This window comes from Sinohyriopsis cumingii, chromosome 1, assembly GCF_028554795.1.
Source record: "Sinohyriopsis cumingii isolate HCF-2022 chromosome 1, ASM2855479v2, whole genome shotgun sequence".
Taxonomy (NCBI): domain Eukaryota; kingdom Metazoa; phylum Mollusca; class Bivalvia; order Unionida; family Unionidae; genus Sinohyriopsis; species Sinohyriopsis cumingii.
The window spans coordinates 189,916,190-189,941,446 of record NC_142961.1 but is presented as its reverse complement, the minus strand read 5'-3'; the positions used below and the strand labels follow the sequence as shown (position 1 = coordinate 189,941,446).

Here is a 25,257-nt window from a genome sequence, read left to right as displayed (position 1 = left end):
TCCACCAAATTTGCTCAAGGTAACAGATAGAGAAATGAAGTTGTTTTGTGGAAAACGCATTTCTTCATTTGACCCACAAAGTGACAGACGTCTCAAATGCATGCAAAAGACCAAGCTTGTTTCTGGTTTGTAACATAACTCAAATTATTTTGTGGAAACCGTTTTTGTCTTGGAGTCCATCTAACCTTATTCTTCAGCTCCTAAATAAATATGCGTCTTTCTCTTTTCTTCTGCAAGCCACCTACCAAGGTTAGTCAAGGAATGTGATACAAAACCTGTGCAATTGTATGAAAAACATGTTTCTTCTTTCAATGCCTGGTGACTCTTACCTCGGATACCAAAAATGAATATGCATTTGTCTGAAATGCAAGTCATCTATAGAATTTGGTCAAAATAGCAGACCAGAAACAAGTGACTTTGATGAGAGAAAAAAACAACAATTGGCATCTTTCTTATCTCAAATTACTGACATTTACAAGCTCTGATCCAGGCATCTGGATAAATGTCAATGTGTGTGAACTTTTACTTTCGTCAGCCACTGTGACACTGATCTGTGGAACCCAAAAATTGACATGTTTTTTGTTTGTAACAAATTAAGTCAATTACAAAGTTTTGTTAATGGCAGATGGTGCAGAACCTAAGATATTGCATTAACAAAATTTGGAAGAATCAACAATATAACAGGATATTATCTGTCTTGGAGTGGGTGAACTAACAAGGTCACAGGTAACCAAACTGGTTGGACTCCAGTGTGATGGTCTGCTGCAGTGCTCAAAATCAGTACATCTCCACCACTGCACAGAGGAAATTTGATGGGTGTCAGGTGTTTTAATACTGTAATTTTAAGCCATTAATCCTTTCCTTTACCTCCAGAATGGCCACAATAATTTTGATTTATTTACAATTATCACCTTTTAATTCAGAGAAAAACAGCTGTAATATATATATATTTTCATTCAATGAAAATAATGCACAGACTAAATTAATCTGTTGTATTTATATTTATTTGTGATCACATACATTTATCATAACGACATAAAAGACTTGTACCATCTTCGAATGAATATGAGAATGAGTATGAAAGTGATTATATACAATGCACATGCAATTACCAGATTTATGAGAAGCTGCATTATTATTTTCACCCATGTACTTCCTTGCTTTAGGATCAGTCCTGCAGAAATTTCACAGCTTTAACATAACCAAAGTTATGAAAAGGGCTTCTAAATGTGAATAAATGTGGTTCTTACTGAAAGTCTTATCTGTAAATCATTCACAAGAGTATATACAACTCTTAATAATGTCTGCCCTGATGATCCCATGAACTCAGTCACGAAATATCATGGGAGGATATTTTAAGGAACAATTTTGCTTTTGTTTTAAAAACAATCGTATAAAAATTATCTTAAAATGTAGGCAAGAAATCCAAGAGTGGTGAAATGACAGATTCATCTTGTGCATAGCAGGCCTTTTTGAAGAATCGAGAAAGTGGTTTCTGGAGCAGTCATGCAATTCACAAAAGTAAACTACAAAACTAATCTAATTTTCTTCCTGTTCATCACTTTTTTCTGCGTCCCTGCCATTGTCACGATTATCATTTTCCAACGGTGACTTGGATCTAGATTTCGAAAGAGACTTGGATTTGGATTCAGCTTTAGACTTGGATCTGGAACGTGAAACCTTCTTGTTTTCACCAGAGTGTGATCTTGAGCGAGATTTGCTCCTGCTCCCACTACGAGATCGGCTGCGACTCCGACTGCGAGATTCACTTCTACTCCTAGAACGACTGCCACTTCGGCTTCGCTTGGATCGAGACCGACTGCGGCTTCTGCTACGGGATCTTGAGCGGCTCCTGCTGTGGCTGAAACACAATTAAAATTGATCTCATTGTACATTAGGCATCAAGTTTATGAAATGAGAGGTACATAAATTGTGAAATAAAAAAGGATATTTTCTCTACTTTCTGTGCCTTTATTATATCAACATTAATGGGGCTTGTTAAGTGCCAGGAACACAGAAAGAACGTTTTTGTCACAGACTTGTTCAGAGTTTTAAAAAAGGCAATATGCAGCTGCTAGAAAGCAGCATATTAAACAACAGTAAACCTTCAAGACCAAATTCCCTCAGGATCAAATTGACTTCAGTTTCAATGTTTTTCTCTCTCTTCTGAAAGTGAAGCAGTTCACCCTCCTTGGACGATACAGGTTTCTGTGAGAGACAGAGACAGAGAGAGAGAAATATCTATTGTCACATGCACTGGGATTACTATCATTAGTGATGACAGTGATTATGGTCCTAAAACATGAGATGTCAAGCCTAATGTGCATGCTTGGAATTGGGTGTGTGTGTCTTAGTGTCATATCTGTGCGGTGTAGCCCTGTTCCATAGCCACCACCTGTGGAAATGGAGGGCAAGTATTCAAGAATATCTCACACAGTTTGTAGACTAAACTGACAGACTCAGTTCTAATAGCTTTATTTGTTCAATACTACTGTGATGACTTGTTCCTTGATGAAAATTCAGTCACAATTTATTTACCACTGTTGACTGCAATTTGCTTGATGAGCAATGATAGCCAATGAATGCCAAAGTTGGCTGACTTATGGGTGCATTTTCTTTAATGAAACTGAAGTCTAATTACAATGAGGTGAATGTGATTTGACCCTTGACCCTCGACCAATCGTTCTTCTGAATTTGGCATCAACTGCACTGCTATCTCTTTAAAATCTGATCTCCACTTCCTACGTGAAGATCTGACAGCAATCACTTAGGGGTCATGTTTTGATGACTTTTGAATTAGCCAATGGAAAATCAGTTATCAGAAATTTTAAAGTGAATCAAACCATTTGGCACACATTGATGCTCTTCAACCAAACCCCTAAATGTTAAGATATAAGACTGCATCTGACTGGCTGATAATATTAGCGATTATGGTAATAACATCAGTCGTTAGAACATGACCCCTAAGCAGTTGTTGTCAGATCTTGATGTGGGACAGTGGAGATTTGATTATAATCAAACTTTTATTAATTTGCTCCTAAATCAAATGAAACAGTGGAAAATAGGCATCACAAATAGTTTTCTGTAATTCAGGGAATTATACCTCAAGCCATGGAATAACCAATCAGAATTCAATCTGTGATACACATGAAGAAATGATGTGATCCACCAGTCCACAATTTTAAGTACCGGAGAAACAATTTTTGGGATATAAAGTGCATCTAATTGTTAAAAAAATGTGCACCCAATTTGTTTTGTTTATAAAGTAGTTCCCAATGCATAATACTTTTTTTTTATGTATTGTGCAGTATGAAACCACGCAGTATGGAAAAATGCTGCACAATTCTGACAAAATAAAGTTAAAGGAGAAGAAATGAGCATAATAATGTAACACTTTTCCTCCAAGATATGAAAGCGAAGGTACAATCCATTCATAAACTCCGGAGAATACTTTTGCTTTTCTTCCTTTTTTCTGCAAAATAATCATCTTAAAATCTGCTTCAGAAGCTATTGTCACTGTCCATTCCAAGAAGCCTGATTTTATGTGGTAAATGCAGGTAAATTTGGAGTTACAGCCAGTGCAATCATTTTTGAATAGTTCATGCACCATAAGTAGCCTCTCCTGGGTTGGTGGTTATTTCCAGGGTTTTCCCAGGCTCTTCCTCAACCCTATATAGTGGCCACCATATATAGCCTATCTTGTGCCAAAAAATGGAGCTAAACCCTACAACAACTCTGACTAACCACAATAGCTGAAGCCTCAATAACATGCATGCAGTCCACGTTTAATTCTACATTTACATTACAGTTAACCAACTGAAGATAACCTACCACTGCATACTTTGAACACTACTAATAGAGATGCATCCAAATGTCAAACGTCACGACTGTAACAAAAATAGCACCAATAAACAAACTTTGAACATGAAATTTTAACAAGGTCATTCAAGTGCAAATAACAGGGGACATAGAATTTTTTTTTTCAATGATGGTTTAGTACTTGTTAAAATGCATTTCCACAAATTTCATGATACTAGGTAGGATGAGCCAAGTCCAAAGACAGAAAAGATGAAATATAGGCCACAATGATCTTCTTTTGTAAGGGTGTGGTAGTAACCAAGATGCACAGCACAATCAATTTCCTGATTTTACCACAAACTGTGCCTGGAGGCTTAGCAAACATAATTCAATGTAAGTGCAAAATATGGGTCAAGAAAGACCTACATATGCAATGGAGTAGTATCTATCCAAATGCATTCCTTCAGAAAGATTCATTTTCCAGGTTTAAGAGTATGTATGTAGGATGCCTTGAGATAAATGCCCCTCTTTTACCAAACATACTTACCAGCCCAAAGTCAGGTGTAAGCATAATTATTGCTAATATGTGGAAAAAAATGGTAATCTGAGCATAAAAAGTGTGAGCTATGTACAGAGACAACCCTTTAATCCAGACTTCGTTTATCCAGAAATCCTGCATTCCAGACTTAGTTCAACAGGAATGCAATTAATAAACATCAATTTGCTCCAATAATCCAGAAGCTCCAATAATCCAGAAGTCCAAATTCTGGATTCAGAAATCAAAATTGGGGACAAAAGTGTAAAATTACTACCAAATCCGCCATGATAATCTAGAAATAATCTGTCCAAAAATAAGAAATTTAACGGATTGTTTATGAAAATAGCCACTCAGATAACACGGATTCACCGAAACAAATTCGGAGGTGTCAATTTACCAATTACCAAATTCTAGTGGCATGATAAGATTATAAATTGAGCCCCATATCTTGTGTGGAAAAGCTTCAAGCAGCACGTATTGTAACCAGTGATTGTATAAACAATTTTTTGCTACCAGCCAACATGAATGTTAATTAAAAAAAGACTCTGTGATCATAGGTCTTTTTGTTGTTTACCAACTTATGTGACAATCAGTCTGTTGATGTCTATACAAATGATGATGACTGATTTAAGCTTTGGACAGTATAGGGCTGATGTATAGGCATCATTTCAGAATAAAAAGAGTCAATTATTGTCTTGTAAAGTACCTACAACATTGTAAAATACAGTTTATAAGAATGACTGCATTGTATTAATTTATTGTAACACAATTAACTGTGAGATATTAACTTGTATTTCTTGTTTTACATTATTATGGTTAGCAAGCCAGTGTAGATGAGAAGAAATACTGACCAGCATAAGATTTGCCAGTACAAAGATAACCCATCAAGATATCCACCACAATATTATACCTGACTCATCCTCTGACATTATTTAAAAATTTTTTTTAGGACAAATGGTAGTCCGTAATTGATGACTTGGCAAACTTAACCTGCAACCACCACGTCAAGTATCAACAAGTGGTTCTCAGATAACCATTATTGAAGCTACAAGTACATAACGACATCGCAAAAAAAAAAATGCATTATCCAATTACCTGGAAAACTAATAAATCCAGATGTATTCACTGGAAACAAAACATGTCTGGATAACAAAGTTCCACTGTATTACACTGCATAACTATAGAAAGCAGTTTGAAAAATGTATCTATTTTTGCTACTAATCTGGGTTTGCAGCTGGTTAAAATTATTTCACAAATGGACAAAATCTACGTGGATTAGTAGCAAAATAAAGGCACAATACATACTGCAAAATTATTTACATACAACAACCACTTTAACTAGTCTATACATCTACCTTTCGCTTAATGATCATAAGGTCAAGTCCACAAATTATATGACAAGTATGATGATGTATTCAATCTGAATGCTGCAATAATCACTTGCACATTTTTTATTTTATTTTGCAAAGTGCTATTAATTTCTCCATTTTCTGATCCAAATTGTTTTTACGTTTTGAAAAGATCCCCCTCCTTCAACAATATTTTTCAGTCATGTGTGACAATGCCCAATTCACTGAAGATTTGGCACAATTATTTTTAAAATATATACTGGTTTGATACTTAAATATACTATCAAAATAAAATTGACTTCTGAGACAGGTTTTCAAATTAAGACACCATTCTTTTCTTGGAAATGTGTCATATATGGATGCTATAAATAGAAAACAGAAAAGCACATAGAGGTCTACAATTGACAAATGTACTATTACACCATTCTTGCACAGCAGTGTTCTCTTTTTAAGTGATGAAATTTATATGATGTGTGGGAGACTAAAGAGAGCATAACGAAAATGACAACTTTTAATTACCTTTATTCTTAATGAACCAAAAAGTGTGATCCATATATAACGGGTTAATAAGGTGAAAAAGTGGCAAATATGCACAAGGGAGTAAAAATATGAAATGTAGCCAGAGACCTTTTTTGTTGTAAAGGTATGGTTCTAAGAGATGCATAAAATAAATTTTTTTAATGATTCTTCCTTTTTACATTTTTGTTGGTTTTATCAGCCTTTTTAACACATCACTGGATATAATCATGCCAAGGTAATGGGGGTCAATTGTTTATCCCATGAAGACTAGTGCGCAGATGATCTGGGCTGGCCTTGGCACATATATCCAACCTATCAACCTTGCAATACGAGTCTAACATAACTACAGTGGCCCCTTATAGCCTGAACAGTGAATGATAATTATTTATTTATTTATTTAACCCACGTCAGTGAAAGCATATAATGAGGGCTACAGTGACCTACTTCTTTGATCAGGGTGTAGTACTCGTCAAAATGCATCCCTTGACCAAGTTCATAATGAACAAAAGGCAACAAAAAAAAACTATGCAAGTGAGCTAAATCAAAAAATTAACATAAAGCCAGTCAACTATGAAATGCAGGTCACAGTGACCTTTTGTTGTAAGTGTATGGTACTAACCGAGATGCATGCAATCAACTAGTCTGATAATAAGCACTGTATAAAATGGTACAGATTCAGCCAAGGCACATACTGTGTGTAACTGTGGATATGGCATTTTACTCCAATTGCCTCAGCACTAAATAACCCATTTATGATGCCCTGCCGTAAGACATTCTACACCACAAATTTGTAGGCATTATAAAAACTACTGGAGGAAAAATGGCCAAGATGCAATATGCTTTATATCTACAGATGCAGACACCACAAAAAATGTTGTACCTTCTTCTACTGCGGCTTCTAGGCCTTTCCTCAATGAGCTTGATGCGTCGTCCATTTATTTCTGTGCCATCAAGCTTTTCAAGGGCATTCTTCATGTCACGATAGCTTGCAAACTCCACAACACTGGACATTTTGAAGAAAAAAAAAATTGATTAAATTCAACATACGAAACTTTTTATGGAACTGATATAAAGGTACAATCAGAAAGAACATGGGACAATTTGTGTGTGCCTCTTTAATTTCACAACTTTACTGTATTTCACAAAAATTTCACTAATGAAATCTATGAGTATACAAATAAAACAATGAAAGTTTCAGATAAAATATTGATGCAATTACCTCTATCAACATTTACTGCTGAAATGACTTAATACAAAGAAGCTGTCAAACTATATCATGGGAGATGCTCCTTTCAAGTATTTTTACTTCTTTGGATTAAAATTTCAGTTATGTAACTTTACACAGCTACCTCACTCACTATTCAATGCCAAAAGCTAATATAAAGAAACTGCATATTATCATAAATACAAACTGATCTGAGTAACAGAAAAAAAGACAACATGGCCATTTGCTTGAAAGGGAATCTCTTCAAGCTAACAAACTAAGATTTGCCAAAGATTCATCTTTACCTTGCATTATTTCAAAGACCTTATATACAAGTCATTTCAAATAACAAGATACAAGAATCTGAACAACAGCAACCTACCCTTCATTCTTGTGTTGTTTGTGAGCATCAGCATAGGTGATCTCTCCAGCTTGTCTCATGTAGTCTTTCAAGTCCTTTAAAATATAATACAGAATCAAACTTCAGACCAGAAGAACAAACCCAACATAAAAATCATTTTAAAAAAAATCGAAAACACACAAGAAACATATACTAGAAATACTTGTTGTAGGAGGTAAAAGACTAAAACACGTTCCCCCATCATGTATTATCAACATGAATTCAAATGTTCTTGTAGATTCCTGAAACTCCGAGGTTCAAACTTCAATTATTAATACACTGTAATGTGCTCAGAAAAGAATCATTTCTCTACACAATATCTCGGGCTTTTACATTCTTTTACCTTGGAACAAAAAAACAACAAAATAAACCAACAAGCAGCCCAACTTGTCCTGATATCGCACACCTAGGTAGTTGACACATGTCGGCCTGTGAATCTGAATTCCCACATGTATTGAAACTGCAGTGGGGGAAAACTAAAGCTTTGAACACATAGCTGCTACTCTGTCCAGTAAAGCTATTGTCATTAATCTTCTTGCCTAGACCATAAACAGTAACTTTCTGTGCATAAACTGCAAGCAGTCTCACGGACCTCTCCTGTCTCTGGAGTCTAGACCCACATTTATTGCTTTGAAGCAGTTCATAATCTGTACAGGCAGCCTGGATTTCTGCATCCGTTCTTAACCCAGGGGCTACTCACCCACCTACCAATAGAGACATTTCATGTGAAATACCTGATTCTCACCCTAGCCTCAGTGCTTAAGGTGTTGGTCTTGTGACCAGAAGGCTGAAAAATCGACAGATATATCTGGCACTTCTTTTAATCCACAAGACTGTAATAAATCATTGATATTATACAAAATATTATTATAAACAGAAATACATTATCAAATTACATCAGTTTTTCTTGTGTAACATTTTTTTCTTTCTGGCTAAATGATTTTTTTAATAATCACATTTTGTTGTTTTTTTGCGGGGGGGAGGTGTATCTTCTATTAAAATTTATTCAGCTTGCGTTCTAAAATCTATTAAGGTTTTTAATATTTTTGTGCACAAGGAAGAATCTGCATAACCCCAAACCTGTGATTCTCATTAGTTCTTATGTCACTTCCCTTGCAATAAAAAGTGGCAAGTAACTGCCTGTGCTTCACTATTATGTAGACATGGTTTCAAGATGAAATTAAAGTGAATCTCTTCACATTCCACCAGGTTTATAATCAAACATACCAAGTCTAATCTGAAAAAAGGCTTCTGGAGTAGTAATATAACCACTTAGATGATGTTCATAATCGAATCTTCTGACAAGAATATACTGTATGTATAATTGGAATTTGCCTCTCAATTGTTCACAAGCTCTACCAACAAAATGCAGGACCACCTCCTTAATATCTGTGAATGCTGCTCTAGCTCAAATTCATTCAAGATCTTAATAATACAAGCTTAGATACCAGGCTGACCACAATCTGATAAAAAATATGACGTCAAGAGTGTTCAAAAGCTCAGCCAATCAGATGCTGGATTATCTCATTAGTATGCATGAATGTCACTCTTAAACTTCTCAAAGATCTTGATGATAAAAGTTTACGTATCAAACTTCATGAAAATCGGACAAGACAAACGAGTTAGTGTATATATACGGACAACAAATCAAATGCAAGATCATCTCCTTAATATGCACGTGTATGAATCATGATCCAGCTCAGGGGTCTTGATGATATAAACTTGCAAAATAAATCTAACAGAAATCTGATCAGAAATAAAAACTACTGAATATTAACAAGTGTTGATGGAATAACAGAAAATGCAAGATGAATGCTGGGCCATACCAAAAGCTCACTTGGCCTTGCGTTTTGAAGAATTTAAGGGTAATGTATGCAAAGCAAAGTTCCTCTTTCAGTCACAGTGACCTTGTTATTTTAATGGTTTACCCCAGAAATAATATACTTCTTCCTTACAAATGCAAACCACCCACAAAGTTTCATCCAGGTGTATGATGTAGATTATAACTGTGCAAAAACTTTCCTCATTTTAATGATCTTGACCCAATGACCCTAAAATCAACTAGCTTCTTCCTTAGTTGAAGTGCATTCCATCCACAAAGTTTGGTCCAGGTCTTAACATGGAACTTATACTTGTAAACCATTTTTCTCTGATGACCTTGACCCTTGACCTCAAAGCAATAGGCTAAATCTTTACACTAACCACCAGACAACCACAAAATCTGGCGACTACTCAATGGAAAATGAGAGAATTTGTGCAGAAATGAAATGGGGAACTCATGTACGTCATAACATGAAATGCTCAGTCTTGTGTTGGGTGTATAAAAAAGTACATCTATGAACTTTTAATATAAAAAAATAATTCTAGCCAATCCAAATGTCATTTAGTATATATAGTTCAGCCGTATCTGAACATGATCATCAGTTGACAAGATTTTTCCCTAGTGAAGCTAACAATTAGCTTCAAAAGTGCTATGGTTTGTCCTGTGCTTTCCAAAATATTTTTAAAACAGGCCAAGCTAATCATAAATATTGATGTCTGAATATGCAAGGCTCCACTTCTAGGTGCATACTTGCCAAATAATGGGGTCTCACACGAAATCATGATTTGACTCCAAAACCCCTGGACACAGGTGGCATTTTCCCCACATTGTGGCTATGAAGAAATTTGGGGCGACTTGGTCTTAAACAGTGCTACACATTTTCCACAATCGCTTGACAAGTATTCAGACATTTTTTATTCCTTTAACAAGGCTTTACCAAACACAGAAAGAGTTTCTACTGCAAATTATATACAGCAGAATACATGGATGGAATTTCAAATAATGGTTTTTAAAAAAGCTAGATTTTCTCCATCAAGAAAATAAAATAAAACAAGCTCAAAATTAAGCAATAAAAATCAGAAGGCCAGTACATCAAAGAAGTGTTAAAGACATCAAAACTTAACAGCTATAACAAGACTGTAGTGACATTTTTTGTCACATGTGTTGGTCACAACATCTTTTCTTTAATTAATAAATATTGAGATTTATATAAATGTAATACCCTTATGAAAATAATGAGCTTTTAGGAACAACCAGGTTAACTACATTTTAGCTTTTAATTTGTTTTGAAAACAACAGTCATTTGTGTCACACACAATGACCCTCCCCAAAGAAGGATAAAACTCCAAATCTGAGCCTTAAAAAAACCACCCACCACTATTCAGAAAGATACTGGGTAAATAGTTATTAGTAATTAAGACATTCAGCCTAAATTATCAAAGGGGGGTTTCCACAACTCGTTCAATATGACTCAGAAAGATAAGTCCTACAAAACAATTGACTTTTTCTCAAGAATGATGATGAATTTTGTTGCCTCAAGACAAACTTGTCTTCAGTGTGTTGTGCTATTTAATTATTAGCATCACATATACACACTTCCTACAATTACATACAGATTATTAACTAACCATTAGCCACTCATTATTGATGGTTCAAAAATATGTATTACCTCCATGTTCATTTAAGACCACTGAGCTGGCTTTGGCCCCTTCAAAGATTTGAGACTGCCCTCCTGTTCATTGAGACGCCCTTCATGTCCCCTAAAGCCTCTGGACGTCTCGGGCAGGATTGTAGGACCTTTCATAAACTCATGTGTTGCACAATTTATGCACAGCACAAGTGTTAGAGTCAATACAGATCTCCCATTAAATGTCAATTTTCATAAGTTCAAAACTATGGAATATGGTTTGTCAGCAAGTCATGCTGTCTCTAAGTCAGACTGTCACCTTCATTTCACTAACTGACAAGATGGCCATTTGACAACATGGCCACTGTTGAAGAGGTGGCAAAATTTGGTCCAGTGACAAAAATTATTTCAAGTTTTAATTCTAAAAATCATCCAAACATCTTAAAAGTCAAAATGTCTATAAGGTGTCACATGTTTTATGTACTTGTGTATGCACAACATACCTGTGTAACAAAATCAGATGTGAAGAGATAGCAACCAAACTGTAAGGCTAGCTAGTCGGACCAAAAATATCAGCACTGATTAACAATGATGTTATATCAATAAATAAGACATTTTCTAATCATTTTCAGAAAGTCAAGCCCAGAGGACTTCAAGAAGCAAGAAAATAATGGCACTGGTTGGTAGGCCCATCTGGTGCACCATACTATCTTAACACTGATCCTTTTCATTTGATAACACGCAAGCTTGGCTTCGGATATCATATGCAATAAATTCTTTTAATACAAATTTGTAGCACGACTTTTGTCATTACCATGCCATATTAATAAATGGCAATATCACCTTCAGATATAAGACCTTTCCAACACATCAATTAACTTTGCTTTCAGTATGGGCCTGGTGTTGTAGGTTGCATCATGCTGCATATTGTGGGTCAACATGTGGTAATTGTTCCCACAACTTAGACTAAAATTAAGAAATATATTGCAACTTTGAGCTAAAATCTCTAGAAAACTTCTGCTCTGTTTGTAATAAAATGCTGAACATTTTCTTTCAAATCAAGTAATAAGTCTGTCAAATTTCATACTTTTTCTGAACATAGAAAGATTTTCTTGAGTCAACGAACATGGCAGGTCTTGGAGCAAATGTATGGATGAAATGGATGCAGAAGGCCCTCAAATGGACTGGCACTTTACTGTCTGGAAAGAATTCTGAGGAATTCAAGGTAGCACCATTTCTTGTATCTCACTGTCAAGCGTTGAAACCATCTGATATTCTTGAGCAATAAAAATGTCAAATTAGCCAATACGGCAGCCATACTGGATGTGGGCAGGTCAGCATTTTCATTCAGAATAAAGATACCATAGAAAGTTTTTTGGAGAAGAAAAAATACTGTCAAAATGACCATCAGTTCTAAAGCAGCAATGGCCACCATGGTGGCCCTGCTGGATTATGATTGGCATCATTTTCATTCAAAACAAACTAAATATCATCAGAAGTTTTCAGGTGAAATTACATGACAATATGGTTTCCATTTAAAACTAGAAATAAGATGGCTGCCATTTAGGCAATATCTGTGGTCAGATACGTGCCATTTTCGTTTGAGACCAACAATATATCATAATTAGTCTATTTTGATATGACCTTCCATTTTGAAGAAGTAACAATAACAAGATTTTAAAGCTAGCTACTATGGTGGTCATCCTGAAGGTCAGATAGGCACCATTATTATTAGGACCAACTATAATCGTAAGGTCTTTTAGTAAAAACCCATGCTGATATGACCATTCGTTCAGGAGCAGTGGCAAGGTTTTCAGGATGGACACTGTGGCAGGCATACTGGATGTCCTTTCAAAATAATATTTATTTAGGACCAACTAGACATAGGTCTTCTAGTGAAAACCCCATGCTGAAATGATTTTCTGTTCACAAATAACAATTAGATTTTCTTGATGGCTGCTATGACCAGTATGGATGTCAGATTGGTACAATGACCACTATGATGACCATATTACAAATCAGATTGGCACCATTTTCATTTAGGACCAACCAGGCATCACAGGAAATCTATTAGGAAATACTCTATCTTCATAAGACCACTTATTCAGGTGAAGCAAGGACCAAATTATGAAGATGGCTTCTGTGGTGGCTGTATTGGATGTCCAAGCAGTAGCATTTTCATTTTTTTAGGACCAACTCAAACTTGGGTTGAATGTATGTAAAGTTTCATGGCAATCCTCCAAGCAGTTTAGGAGTAGCGATAACAGACTTGTGCCACCAGATGGGCGAATGATGGACAACAGGCCAACCAATTAGGTCTTCTGGACTATGACAAGTAGAGGTATAAGCAATTGCACTTCAATTATATTAAATTTATTTTGTGCATATGAAAATTCAATTAAATAACTTATGTGCATGTGCATCAAAAAATTTGTCCAGCTTTGCTTTATGCATCTACCGTGATAACATTTTAAAAGTAGACATACGGGTGAAGCTTACAGTGTCTCATTCAACTACAGCTCTCTCGAGACTGAGATCTTAATCACACAGGGTTGTGTCTGGTACAGGTATATCTATACAAACAACTGAAATGATTCAACACAAAGTTTCCCAAAAAATGTGGTAAAGGTGCAGTCTGGTTAACAGATTAGTCACTGTTCTTCTACATTACCTAAATGCACAATTCTCCTAGTTTTGCTAAATTTTTGTATGACATAATACAATTTTCATTGCTTCCACATGAAAATGTTTTAAATCATTAGACTGTTGACACTAACTCAGAGAGCATATGAAATTGGCATTCTCTGGCCCTGTTTGTATTAAAACATTCTGCTACCTTTAAAGTACATTACAACGATCTTAACAGTACAGAAATAGTAGTTACGGATTTTACTGTACAGGTGGTGAATCTTTTATACAAAAAAATATAAAGTACCAATATGAAAAAAGATACGAACCATATTGGTAACAACTAAACAGGCCTTTACTACTCGCACTCTGCATCTATTTCTTTTAGTGTCATACACATCTGTCGAAATGAGACTATACATACAAAGGTCAGAACCCAATGGAATCTAATTAAACACTGTTCTAGAAAGCATACACAAGTATAGACTACAGGGTTCCCATGCTTTTTGAAATAAAAATGTCCAGATCTTTTCCATGGATTAAATAGACTTTTCAAGGTGTACTAACCATGAACAGACTCAAACATTTTGGCTTGAAAAATGTGCATTTTTTAAATCAAAAGCTGCTTCTATTAGAGACAGTCCCATAACATGTATATTATGACAATGTACTAAACAAGAGGACGCTTAATTAAAACAAGGATAACGAATGAAATTCATATAAAGTTGCATGTAATTCATTTTAATTTACAGAATAAAAAAGCTGACTTTGCTCAATTGCACATTTGTATTTAGAAAGTTTTTAGAAAAGGGTTGGTTTAAATTTTGACAGATATTATATATAACATTTTTTTACAAAATCCAGTTATGTCTGATTGGTACCAAAGAATCAACTTTCAATGTTATCTTACTATGATCTGTATATTTAATGTCTTATCAAGGATGACCAGTGTGGGATTATACATGGAAAATTTGCCACAGCAGCTGGTAAATATCCAGGCAAGGTTCAATTCACTACATAGGCATACTGTGTCAAAATGATGTGGTTGTGAAGGTTACTACTGTTACACTCTGTAGTTACAATGTGAACATGCCAAATATGCAAAGATTTATATTTTCATTCACATACACATCAAAAGGGAAACTAGGGAAAACAAGCTTTATTTCCATGTTAAAGATACTTGGATCATATATCACAGACATGTTGGCATATTGTGACACTCGACTGGTTTTCATGTTAGCACAAGATACAAAATGGTGCCAACTATGTGGTAACCAGTATACCTAACCAATCCAATCACCTAAGCACTTGGATTGGCTATACCAAATAAAATATGCATACAATTGACCCATTCAACAATTCTATCTCCACAGACTAAAGAGATTTATAACCTCTGAATTTTCATTTAAAACTTGATCAATTTAACTTGTGATCAGTTCCATTAAAACTCATACAAATGGGTTGTTTTTTTTCTGTGCCAAATTAGAGGGCTTTTCAAAGCTGGGAACAAATCCAGTCCCCCTTCCCTGGAGTTTTTACCCCATTAATTGTGTGGGAATGCAGTTTATTTTCATCACATCAAGTTCAGGTGACTGGGATTAAGTGAACTGCTGAGGCACATTAAACATAAATTTTTAAGATTGAAAAACATCTTCCAAAAACACAACGCCCAACATTTGTACCAATTGTTTTCCACTTGCATATCAATCAATAAATCATGCCTGACCTACCAAAGAGTAAGACATTTCTTAAATGTCAAAAAATAATACATCTTTACGCTCTGAATCACAAGCCACTCAAGACCAACAAAATTTGGGCAAAATTTACAACAAATTCTTGTACTATACTACACATCCAAAAAGAATGTCTCACATTTCCTAATCACAGTCTGCTCTTTAACTTGTACAGTGTTATTTGTTGAATAAATGTGGGGGGAAAAAATTGATGGCAAAGTGCATGTCAGCCTAGTTTAAAAAGAATCATGCTTCTGCCTTTCAAGTTGTGGTCAGAAAATCTTGTTCATCTGACCTGCAAGTCTCAAGTTATTTATCTTTTAGAGTAAGACTTGTTTATCAGCAATGTGGGTCAGGTTGCATTAAAAGAAAAATCAAGCTCTAGAGTTTTGCACATTTTGGTTTTCAAAAAAATTTAAAAATGTAAAAATGATTTTTTTTTAAATCCAAAAAAAGGAAAACTTTTTGAAAATGTTAACCTGGCTCAGTCAATCCAGATTACAAGTTAAATCCATTATTAGCCAAGCCAGTTTTGTGGAAGACTTTTTAAATTAAATAATAACAATTATAATAAAGTTTTAATTTTTAAATTTTTAATGACTGTTTAAATGTAGCATTTCCAAGTGGGCTTCAGTTTGATCAAAAATTGACCAAACTGAAACCCATTTTTTTTTAAAGCAGCTTCCTCCAGCCAAGTTCATTCATCCAGGCCCTCAAAGCATGGTGACATCATCGACCGTCTCCTATTCTTTAGGAGCTCAGATTGTGAACATCAAACATCTGACACACGGCTAGATCAAGCTGATAGGATAACCCCCTCATGACGGTGCCGGGTGGGTGGGAAGTAGGAAGGCAAGCCAGCCAGCCACCTAGTGTTTGCATGAACAACCCTGATCATCTGTCTGTCTCAAGACCCTCAATATGGACTGACCCATTCTCAATCAGCCTTGCATCAAGACCCTCTCATGTGTAGTCTTCAGGAGAGCAAGATAAGTTATTGACAGTACATGTTTGAATCACGAAGTGAAAAAAAATGTGCTGTTTTGGACACACAAAAATACATTATCTTCATATCTATTCCATTAATAATGAACATTTTAAAAGTTACAGTTTTCTGGTCCTTTTCCTTTCTCAAAATTTCCTTTTCTCTGAAAGCAAACTTGCAAACTTTACCCCCTCAAAGGTTCTACATAAAACTATCATATACTATCAGGAAATAAAACTTTTTTGGGGGGTTAAAAAAAAAGATTTTAAAGCTACTGCATCTTTTTAATGTTAAAATGTTAATTTCAAACAATTGCTTTTCAGGTACTGAAATTAATAGATATCAATAGGAACAGTGACTTTTTAAAAAATGAAGTTGGGTTTTTCCTCATATATTTCAACATGTACATACCTGCCAGCTGACCCGGGATGACAAGTTTTCCACAATCAGTCGATATTCTGTACGAGTGGGTGGTCCGTATCTAAAACAGAAACACACAAACTCTGCCCTGTAACTAAAGATACCATAGAATTTATGAAAAATATTTCATCATTTACAAAGTTGTGTCTTAATCATCTTTTACACAACAATTGCAACTATTACACCACCCTCCAAAATGTCAAATTGGGTCTGCATTAAATTTGTCTGATATAATACATAAGAAAACTATGACCAAATAAATAATTTTCAACTAGACGTTTGTAACAACTTTCACACAATGATAAACTTCAAGATTATCTCTGTTTATTTCCAATAATACACCAAATCCATTTTTAATTATTGCATTGATCTTGCCAGATTTCACAAACAAGGGGCCATATACATACATGCCAACCCTTGGTGAGGAAAAAGTATAATCCAAGCGGACAAAAAGAGTAATCCCAGCAGAAAAAGAGTCGTCCACATATAACATAATAAAAATTCAATGAGCATATGTACAAAATGATTTATTTATCCCTCTGGACCTTTAACATCAATTACAGCTTTAAGTTTTCGTATATAACACTTTGAGCTTTAAAAAGCAATAGACTCTCGTATTGCATTTCAAAACACTTTGTACCAGCTGAGATTATGAATGTTTTGCACACCAGCAGAGCACTAAGTGCTGGATTACAGAGCCTGGATCTGAATTCAGTTTTAATTTTGTTAACAATACTGAACAATCTCTCATATTTATTTTTATTCAAAGCATTATCAAGCAAATAAAAAAATGTTTCTCCAGTGGAATGTACTGTTAATTCTGGCAATGAAAGAGCACTCTAACTTTGCCCTTTTCTTGTCCAAGTCTCTTACACAGACTCTAAAAAAGAGTGTATGGCTTTTTTTTAGCTCTTTGATACACATGAAGCAAAGTTACCTAGTGCAGTGCATTATAAATAGAAAACCTGTTATCTATTAGACTCTATACACATAGGCCTGCCTGTTAACTGTTAAACAGTGCAGTGTATATTATGTTTAACAGCAATTTTAACCATTTAACAATTTTGGTACACATCTAATATGTGTGGAAAAAATTAAGAGTACTGTCCGATCGTTATAGCTGTGTAATTATTTTTCACAGAAGATTTTTTTAATGTGCTTTAAAATCTTGAGAAAATTCATTCACCGTCAAGTCAGTGAAGCTGCGTGACCAACTGTAGCTGCCATTTCTCATACTTGAAATTTACAAGTTCTTTGTCTGCATCTACATCGTTAAGTCATATGAATCTGATAATTTATAAAAACTAATTGCTGCCTATATCAATATCAGAGCCTTTACCGAAGTTATTGAAGCTTTCATAGTTGTGATTCTAATCGTGAAAACTCTAGTAAGTACTGAACGAAATCCACAACCTCCATTTTGGAGAGTGGAGAATACGACCCAGTTACTTTAAATAGCAGATTTCGACCAGAGCATAAACAGCGACCATGTGATCCAACGTAATGGTCATTCACAGCAGTGAATGTAATATCTAATGGGATTTTCCCCCTGAAGGTGGCAATACGAAAACCCCTCAAAATGGCTGATGTTTACAGCAGGCGTCGAAAGGCCCTTCCATGAGAATGGCGTAGAGGTGTCAAAAAGTGATTGCATGAGAAAACAAATTAATTTATTGGGGAGGGGGATATAACGAAAACGCGTAATGCGAACACATATGCTTGTTGTTGTTCTAGGGTTTAATGCCATTTTTCAGCACAATATAGGCTATACATGGCAGCCAGTATAACTGGTGGAGGAAGAACCCTGGAAAACCCAGGAAAAAGCCACTGACCCAAGAGAAGCTACTGGCAGGCTTTCCCACGTACCCACGCTTGCACAGTCTTGAACTCAAACCCACGCAGACAGAGGTGAGATGACAGTGATCTGAAATGGTGAGCGCTTCAGACCACTCGGGGCCCCCGAATACATATGCATGAGGCGTAATGTTTGGCATGTATGCATAAAGCACCCTTTATTTGAAAAAGTGTAACCAGTGGTGTGAACACAAGAAGCCAGCCTCATAATAGATGACAATTTCTATTCCTACATCAGTCCCAGATACATTTCATAGTGGTACAGAATGTATTATTTTTGGTATTAAAGGGCAACATATATCAAGCATTTATTCAGGAAAAGAAAATTTTCTTTCTCTTGTATATCAAACTTGCCTTACAAGATTATACTCACTCTTCAGCACAACACACCACCACCCTTTTGCAATTCACCTCGCCTCATAGGCTGATCAAATTACATTTGTGACATTTTGTAAACTATTTGATCATATGTAACCAGAAAGCAAGTTCGATTCAGCAATGGATTTGTCAAGAAAGGGTAATAACTCGTAGACACTGTCTGAAATCAAAAGCAGTTTTTATTTATTTGTTCTAGTTCACAAAGTGCTTGTTTTGATAGATGCAGGCATAACTTGTGAAGGCACACATAATCAATTGTTGCATGGCATGGTGGGAAATCTTACGATGTATTATCTGCATTCTCAGAGCTGTCAACCCTGAAAAGTAAGTTGTAACAAAATACCATACACTGTTATTGTAAAGCTGGAAAACATAATTAAAATCCGGTATTCGGAACGTGTAGCAACGACAAACATTATGTTCAACTGAAAAGTTCATGAAGTACTCATAGACTTTTTTTTACCACTAGTACAGTTGCACAAAATTTAGTTCCAAACCATATGGAGCTCAATGACTTGTTGCTATCTCTCAACTTGATGCAATTCTTGGAAATTCTTTTTTCCATTCCACATGATGACGGCAATAATATTTCCTGCCAAGAGTCATACTCAAATTGGCATGTGATGTCCAATAACAATAACTGTGTCCCTTCCAGCTTATATTCACAAGAATATGAACATTCCTTTTTTATTTTTCTGTGTTGACTATTAACACTTTTCAAGAGGATTATTTCCCCTTTTGTCTCAAACATGCATCGCCTGCTGGATGCCATTTAAAAAAAATCTAAGATCAACAGTTTGATCACACAGATGCTTCGCATAAACAAATAGCTGCAGTTTAAAGTGTCTGATGTGCTGCTGTAAAGTTAGTCTGGTTCCCTGACCAATTGCACTACTTCTAGTATGAAACCCAGATCCAAATCAAACGAGGAGGAACAAATTTTACACATATTTTGGCAATGATCATTTTCCTGTAGTTTTTGCTTGTATGCCACAAGTCCGTATTTTAAGTGTAAATTTCGTAAGACTTACAGCTTAATCATAAAGTTGGCAGGTCTGCATTCTATTTCATATGCTTTACTATATGATTCTCCTCTTTAATGCCTCCAATCATACTCACACAGTGCAGTGGAAATAAAATTTTGAACATGTATGCCCCTCCAACACTATACATTAGTCATTAATTGTTAAATGATTACCTTCTGTTGTAACCTGAAGAGTTTAAGGCTAAATGCATTATCTTTCATGAGGTGTTAAGTAATAAAGTGTTCAAAGGTGTCCACGATTTATTTCAAGTCTTTCAATAAATATTGGTTGATCTTTGATAAATACAAGATATAAAATAAAGGAGAACAAACAATCAATGATTATAGCAGTTATGATTTTTAATTGTTATTGCACTGTTCAAGATGTTTATGGGTAAATGATATGATTTAATTTAATTCTGATCAAAATGTGGAAACTAGAACTTTCTTCTAATGCTAAAAAAAAAAAAAAAAAGGTGATGATCCATAAATATGAAACTCTGGAATATATCTCGATATCTCGTGTCCAACAAGGAAATTTTCTGCACAAGGTGAACATAGCTTGGAGTAATGGAGAGCAGTTAGCAGCCTTAAAATAAAGTGATTCAAGGGGAAATCTGGACAAGAAAACAATTGAGAATGTGTTAAGTGTGAAACCTAGTAATTACAATGTCACCGGTCAGTGATCTTGTTAAGGAAACTAAAAGCGCTTGTGGAATTTTTTTAACCACAAACTTTTTTGTAGTAAACTATGAGCTATACACCTCTTCCTTTTTTCAATCAATTGGTATACACTAACTCTTATTAATCATGATGTCTCAAAAGAAGTCTTTTTTTCTTTTCTGTCATAGTCTCAGAAATGACTTGCCAGTGATGATCATTGCAACCCTAAGATAACAAAGAAACAGAGTTTGTAACAATTCTGAGAAGAAGGAAAATAAATCCAAAGTTGTAAGATATCTGAAGCATCCATTTGTTCCATGAATAACATAATTCCAGCTATGAGTTCACAACTCAAAAAAGGAACATATCTTGAGAAAAAGAAATATCTCGAGATTTTCTTTTCTCTGGAAACATTTTGGTGTCTAGGGCCAAATTAGATCTACTGAGAACCCTGTATATAAAAGTAGCATTTAGGTATGTCAAAATTCTTTCCACTGTATGCTGCAAATGCAGACAACTTCACCTAACACTGGTCACTCTCTCATACCTATGTAGCATCTACAGTGGGCCTCCTTGACAATTACCTCCAGTCAGCACCACCAAAGAGAACTTAACAGCTGCATGAAGCCCAAAACCTTATTAAAACATTGTTCAGCACAGTTCCTGTAAATGTTGGCCATTATGTATGTATGTGTGTGTGATTGTGATTTGGATTTTTAAGGTAGCTTTAACTATTTCACACATGCCAACCCCTGGCAATGAAAATGTGTAATCCAAGTGGACAAAAAGAGTAATCCACATACAACATGATAAAAATTCAATGAGCATATGTACAAAATGATTTATTTATCCCTCTGGACTTTTAACATCCATTACTGCTTCAAGTTTTTGTATATAACACTTTGAGCTTTAAAAAGCAACAGACTCTCGTATTGCATTTTAAAACACTTTGTACCAGCTGAGACTAGGAATGTTTTGCATAGCAGTAGAGCACTAAGTGCTGGGTTACAGAACCTGGATCTGAATTCAGTTTTATTTTTGTGAACAATACTGAACAATCTCTCACAGTCAGCATTAGAATGGTAAAGAACCAATATTCTTTATGATTGCTATGCACAGTAGTAGAGCTCTAAGTGCTGGGTTACTGAGCCTGGAGCTGAATTCAGTTCTATTTTTTTTTAACAATATTGAACAATCTCTCTCAGTCAGCATTAGAATGGTAAAGAACCTGACAAAAATGAGGAAATTTATATCTTCCAGTTATTGGGTCTTTTAGCTGGTAAATGAGATGAAAAATATCAACTCTGTCCGCATGAAGTACATTGGCAGGTAGAGTGCCAACTTGATACTTTAGGAGTTCTCCTTCTAATTTATCAGCAGCCTTTCCTGCAGCATGGTGCATTATACGACAAAGACTACCTGATATGTACAATGATGGAGACATTTTTAAAAGACAAAATGCAGCTTATTTATGAATTCCAGTCATCACTGACGAAGTATCAGCTGAAAAACCCATACAGTTCTGCCAACTTATGTTTATTCAAAGAACTATCAAGCAAATAAAAATGTTTTCTCCAGTGAAATCTGCTGTTAATTCTGGTAATGAAAGAAGTGCACTCCGACTTTGCCCTTATCATTGTCAAAGTCTCTTACACAGACTGGGCACAAAATTTTGTCATCATAATCACTACTCTGGTAAGTATCTTCTGGTAAACACCTAATAATATTAGATGATTCTGTTCTTGCAGATGTATGTTTTCTTCAATTTTGGAATCAGGAAACATGAGTTTGAACAAAGGACCAATGTGGACTTATACCAATAGGGGTAGTCCGATTTCTATTAAGAACTCGGTAAATAGAGCCTATGCATTTCTAAAATTCATGTCCACAATTTAGTTCTGCTCGATTTTCCCAAACTTTCAAGGCATTGAAAATGCTACCTCATTTTTCTCAAACTCTCAAGGACCTTCAAAGACTGTATGAACCCTGATTAATTAAGTGCCAAGCATGTACCGTTAACAATACACATAAACTTGGCTGACACCACATATGCATCCATGCATGCAAAGCACAATCAAATGAAACCCTTCACAAGACTTTGAGAATTTTTTTTACTGGCTCCCACAAACAACAAGCAAGTTGAACCTGTGTTATCTACCCATGACAGGGACAAAATATTTATGCCAAATCAGGTAATTGAGTTGGAATATTCAATATCAGATTCATCACAGTAAAGACAAACACACAAATCGATGTGAATCTACCATACATAGGGGCCAAATTAAGCAGATTCCATGGCAAGCCACTGAAATAAACTCATTTACATGACTATAATTCTATTAATCATATGAGAGCAATGAAAGTCTAAGATTCAATCACCGCACAAGAAAATCCTATCTTACTTGTCATTGGCTCGATTACGTCGCCTTGGAGGAGGGAAGGAGCCCCGGTACCCTCGCATGTCACTACCTCTCGGAGCTCCCCTCGCATGCTCAAGAAGTACTCTGAAAGAATATAATGCTAGAGTAGAACCAGGCTTACTTGTCTAGCCAAGTGGGTCGCTTTGAGTGACTATAATCACTATCCAAGCCCCTCCTTGAAGGACCACGTGCATGTTCAAGAGTAACTCTGCAAAAATCCAAAGATAACCTAGGTAAGGAAATGCTGGTAGACAGAATATGTTCACTGAAGTGCTTTGCACATGTAAATCGGCACCAACTAATTGCTGAGAAATAAAAATCAAACAACTAAATTAGTTTACTTCAATAGGAAAATTACATCTTAACACTAAATGGCATCAGTAACAGCTCAAAACTACTTTCAACAGCTAAAAAAAAACTTGAACACAGTCATCAGGCCACCAGTTACTGGAAAATAAGAGCATTACATGAAAAAAATGTACACGTCAGCTTCTTGAAAAAGCATTGCTGAATAAAAAATAAGCAGATAGCTTTATTTCCACAAACATTCCAAGAATTTCCTCACCTTTCACCACAAAGTTCTTTTCCATTTAACTCATACACAGCATCATCAGCATCTCTGTAATCATCAAATTCCTGCAAAATTAATAAATCAGTATAACAAACTGATCAGCACAAGATATCTAGTCTAGAATGAATATTGTTGCCTCCTATAACCATTTAAAATTAAAGAAATAGGAATAGATACCGTTCTGTAGCAAACCAATTCATAACTCTTTAGCTTTCAACCTTATCACATGGCCTTCATCAGAGTCATGAAGTCAAAACTGGAGTTAATACACATGATCAACATATTGGTTATCATTTGACTCCAGTGTAAGGAGTCGTGAATTTGTTGGCTACACCAAGGTATCTATTCTTATGTCATTAAGATATCAATCAGTGATCAATTTACAACTTGTAAGGGGGGGGGGGGGGCCCGAGTAGCCTAAAGCGCTCTCCGTTACGGATAAATACCATCTCACCTGTCTGCTCCGCTTCAAGTCTTGGATTCAGCTAATGTGGGTATGTGAGAAAGCTTGCCAGTAGCTTCTCGTGGGTCGGTGGTTCTTTCTGGGGTTTTCCCGGGTTCCTCCTTCACCATTAATACTGGCCGCCATATATAGCCTACAGTGTGCTGAAAATGGCGCTAAACCCCACAACAACAAAAGGTAAGATTTTCTCAGACTTGTAAAATCAAGGCTCTGAAACAAACATCAACCTTGTATCCAAGGCAAAAAATAATGACCACTGTCTTTCGCAGTTTATCTCTCCAACCCTAAGAGACTGATGCTCAACTATCTGAAAAGAATTTACAGGAATCCCTGACCTGCCAACCCTGACATGACCATCTCAATAAGGAAGAATTTACAAGAATCCCTGACCTGCCAATCCTGACATGACCTTCTCAGTAAGGAAGAATTTATACGAATCTCTGACCTGCCAATCCTGACATGACCTTCTCAGTAAGGCAGTTGATAGTTTTTTCATAAGTATCATGTATTGCTATTATAAAGTTGGAAAACATGCATTTATATAGTTCAGAAGTATTCAAGACCAGGGTTCATACCAAATTCTGAATGATAAATTTGAAGACTTTTCCCGAACTTTCAAACCCCACAAACATAGATTTCCAAGACCTATTTTTATTAACATTTTGTATACAAGTTATGTTGTATGAGAAAACAGCAAATTCAAAATACAACAATATTGTTTAATGATGAAATGAAACTGAACAGATCATCAAAAGAAAGAAACCAGGAAAACTTGACTACATTGGAATCTAACATAAACAACCTTGGACACTTTTATTTGTGATTATGGAAAGAAATTAAAATGTTTGGGTGTATTTCAAG

General features: G+C 35.5%; 1 protein-coding gene across 1 annotated transcript in view; it reads right to left on the bottom strand.

Moving 5' to 3' along the window:
- Nucleotides 1-986: 986 nt before the first annotated feature.
- LOC149808566 (serine/arginine-rich splicing factor 5-like) overlaps nt 987-25,257 on the bottom strand; it is a 37,405-nt gene continuing 13,134 nt past the window's right edge. The window contains exons 3-8 of the mRNA XM_089979178.1: nt 23,928-23,998; nt 23,345-23,446; nt 17,015-17,084; nt 7,791-7,864; nt 7,085-7,207; nt 987-1,861 (exon numbers count right to left, since the gene is read on the bottom strand). Coding sequence (XP_089835304.1) covers nt 1,540-1,861; nt 7,085-7,207; nt 7,791-7,864; nt 17,015-17,084; nt 23,345-23,446; nt 23,928-23,998 — 762 coding nt within the window. The 3' untranslated portion in view covers nt 987-1,539. The remainder of the gene's footprint in view (nt 1,862-7,084; nt 7,208-7,790; nt 7,865-17,014; nt 17,085-23,344; nt 23,447-23,927; nt 23,999-25,257) is intronic.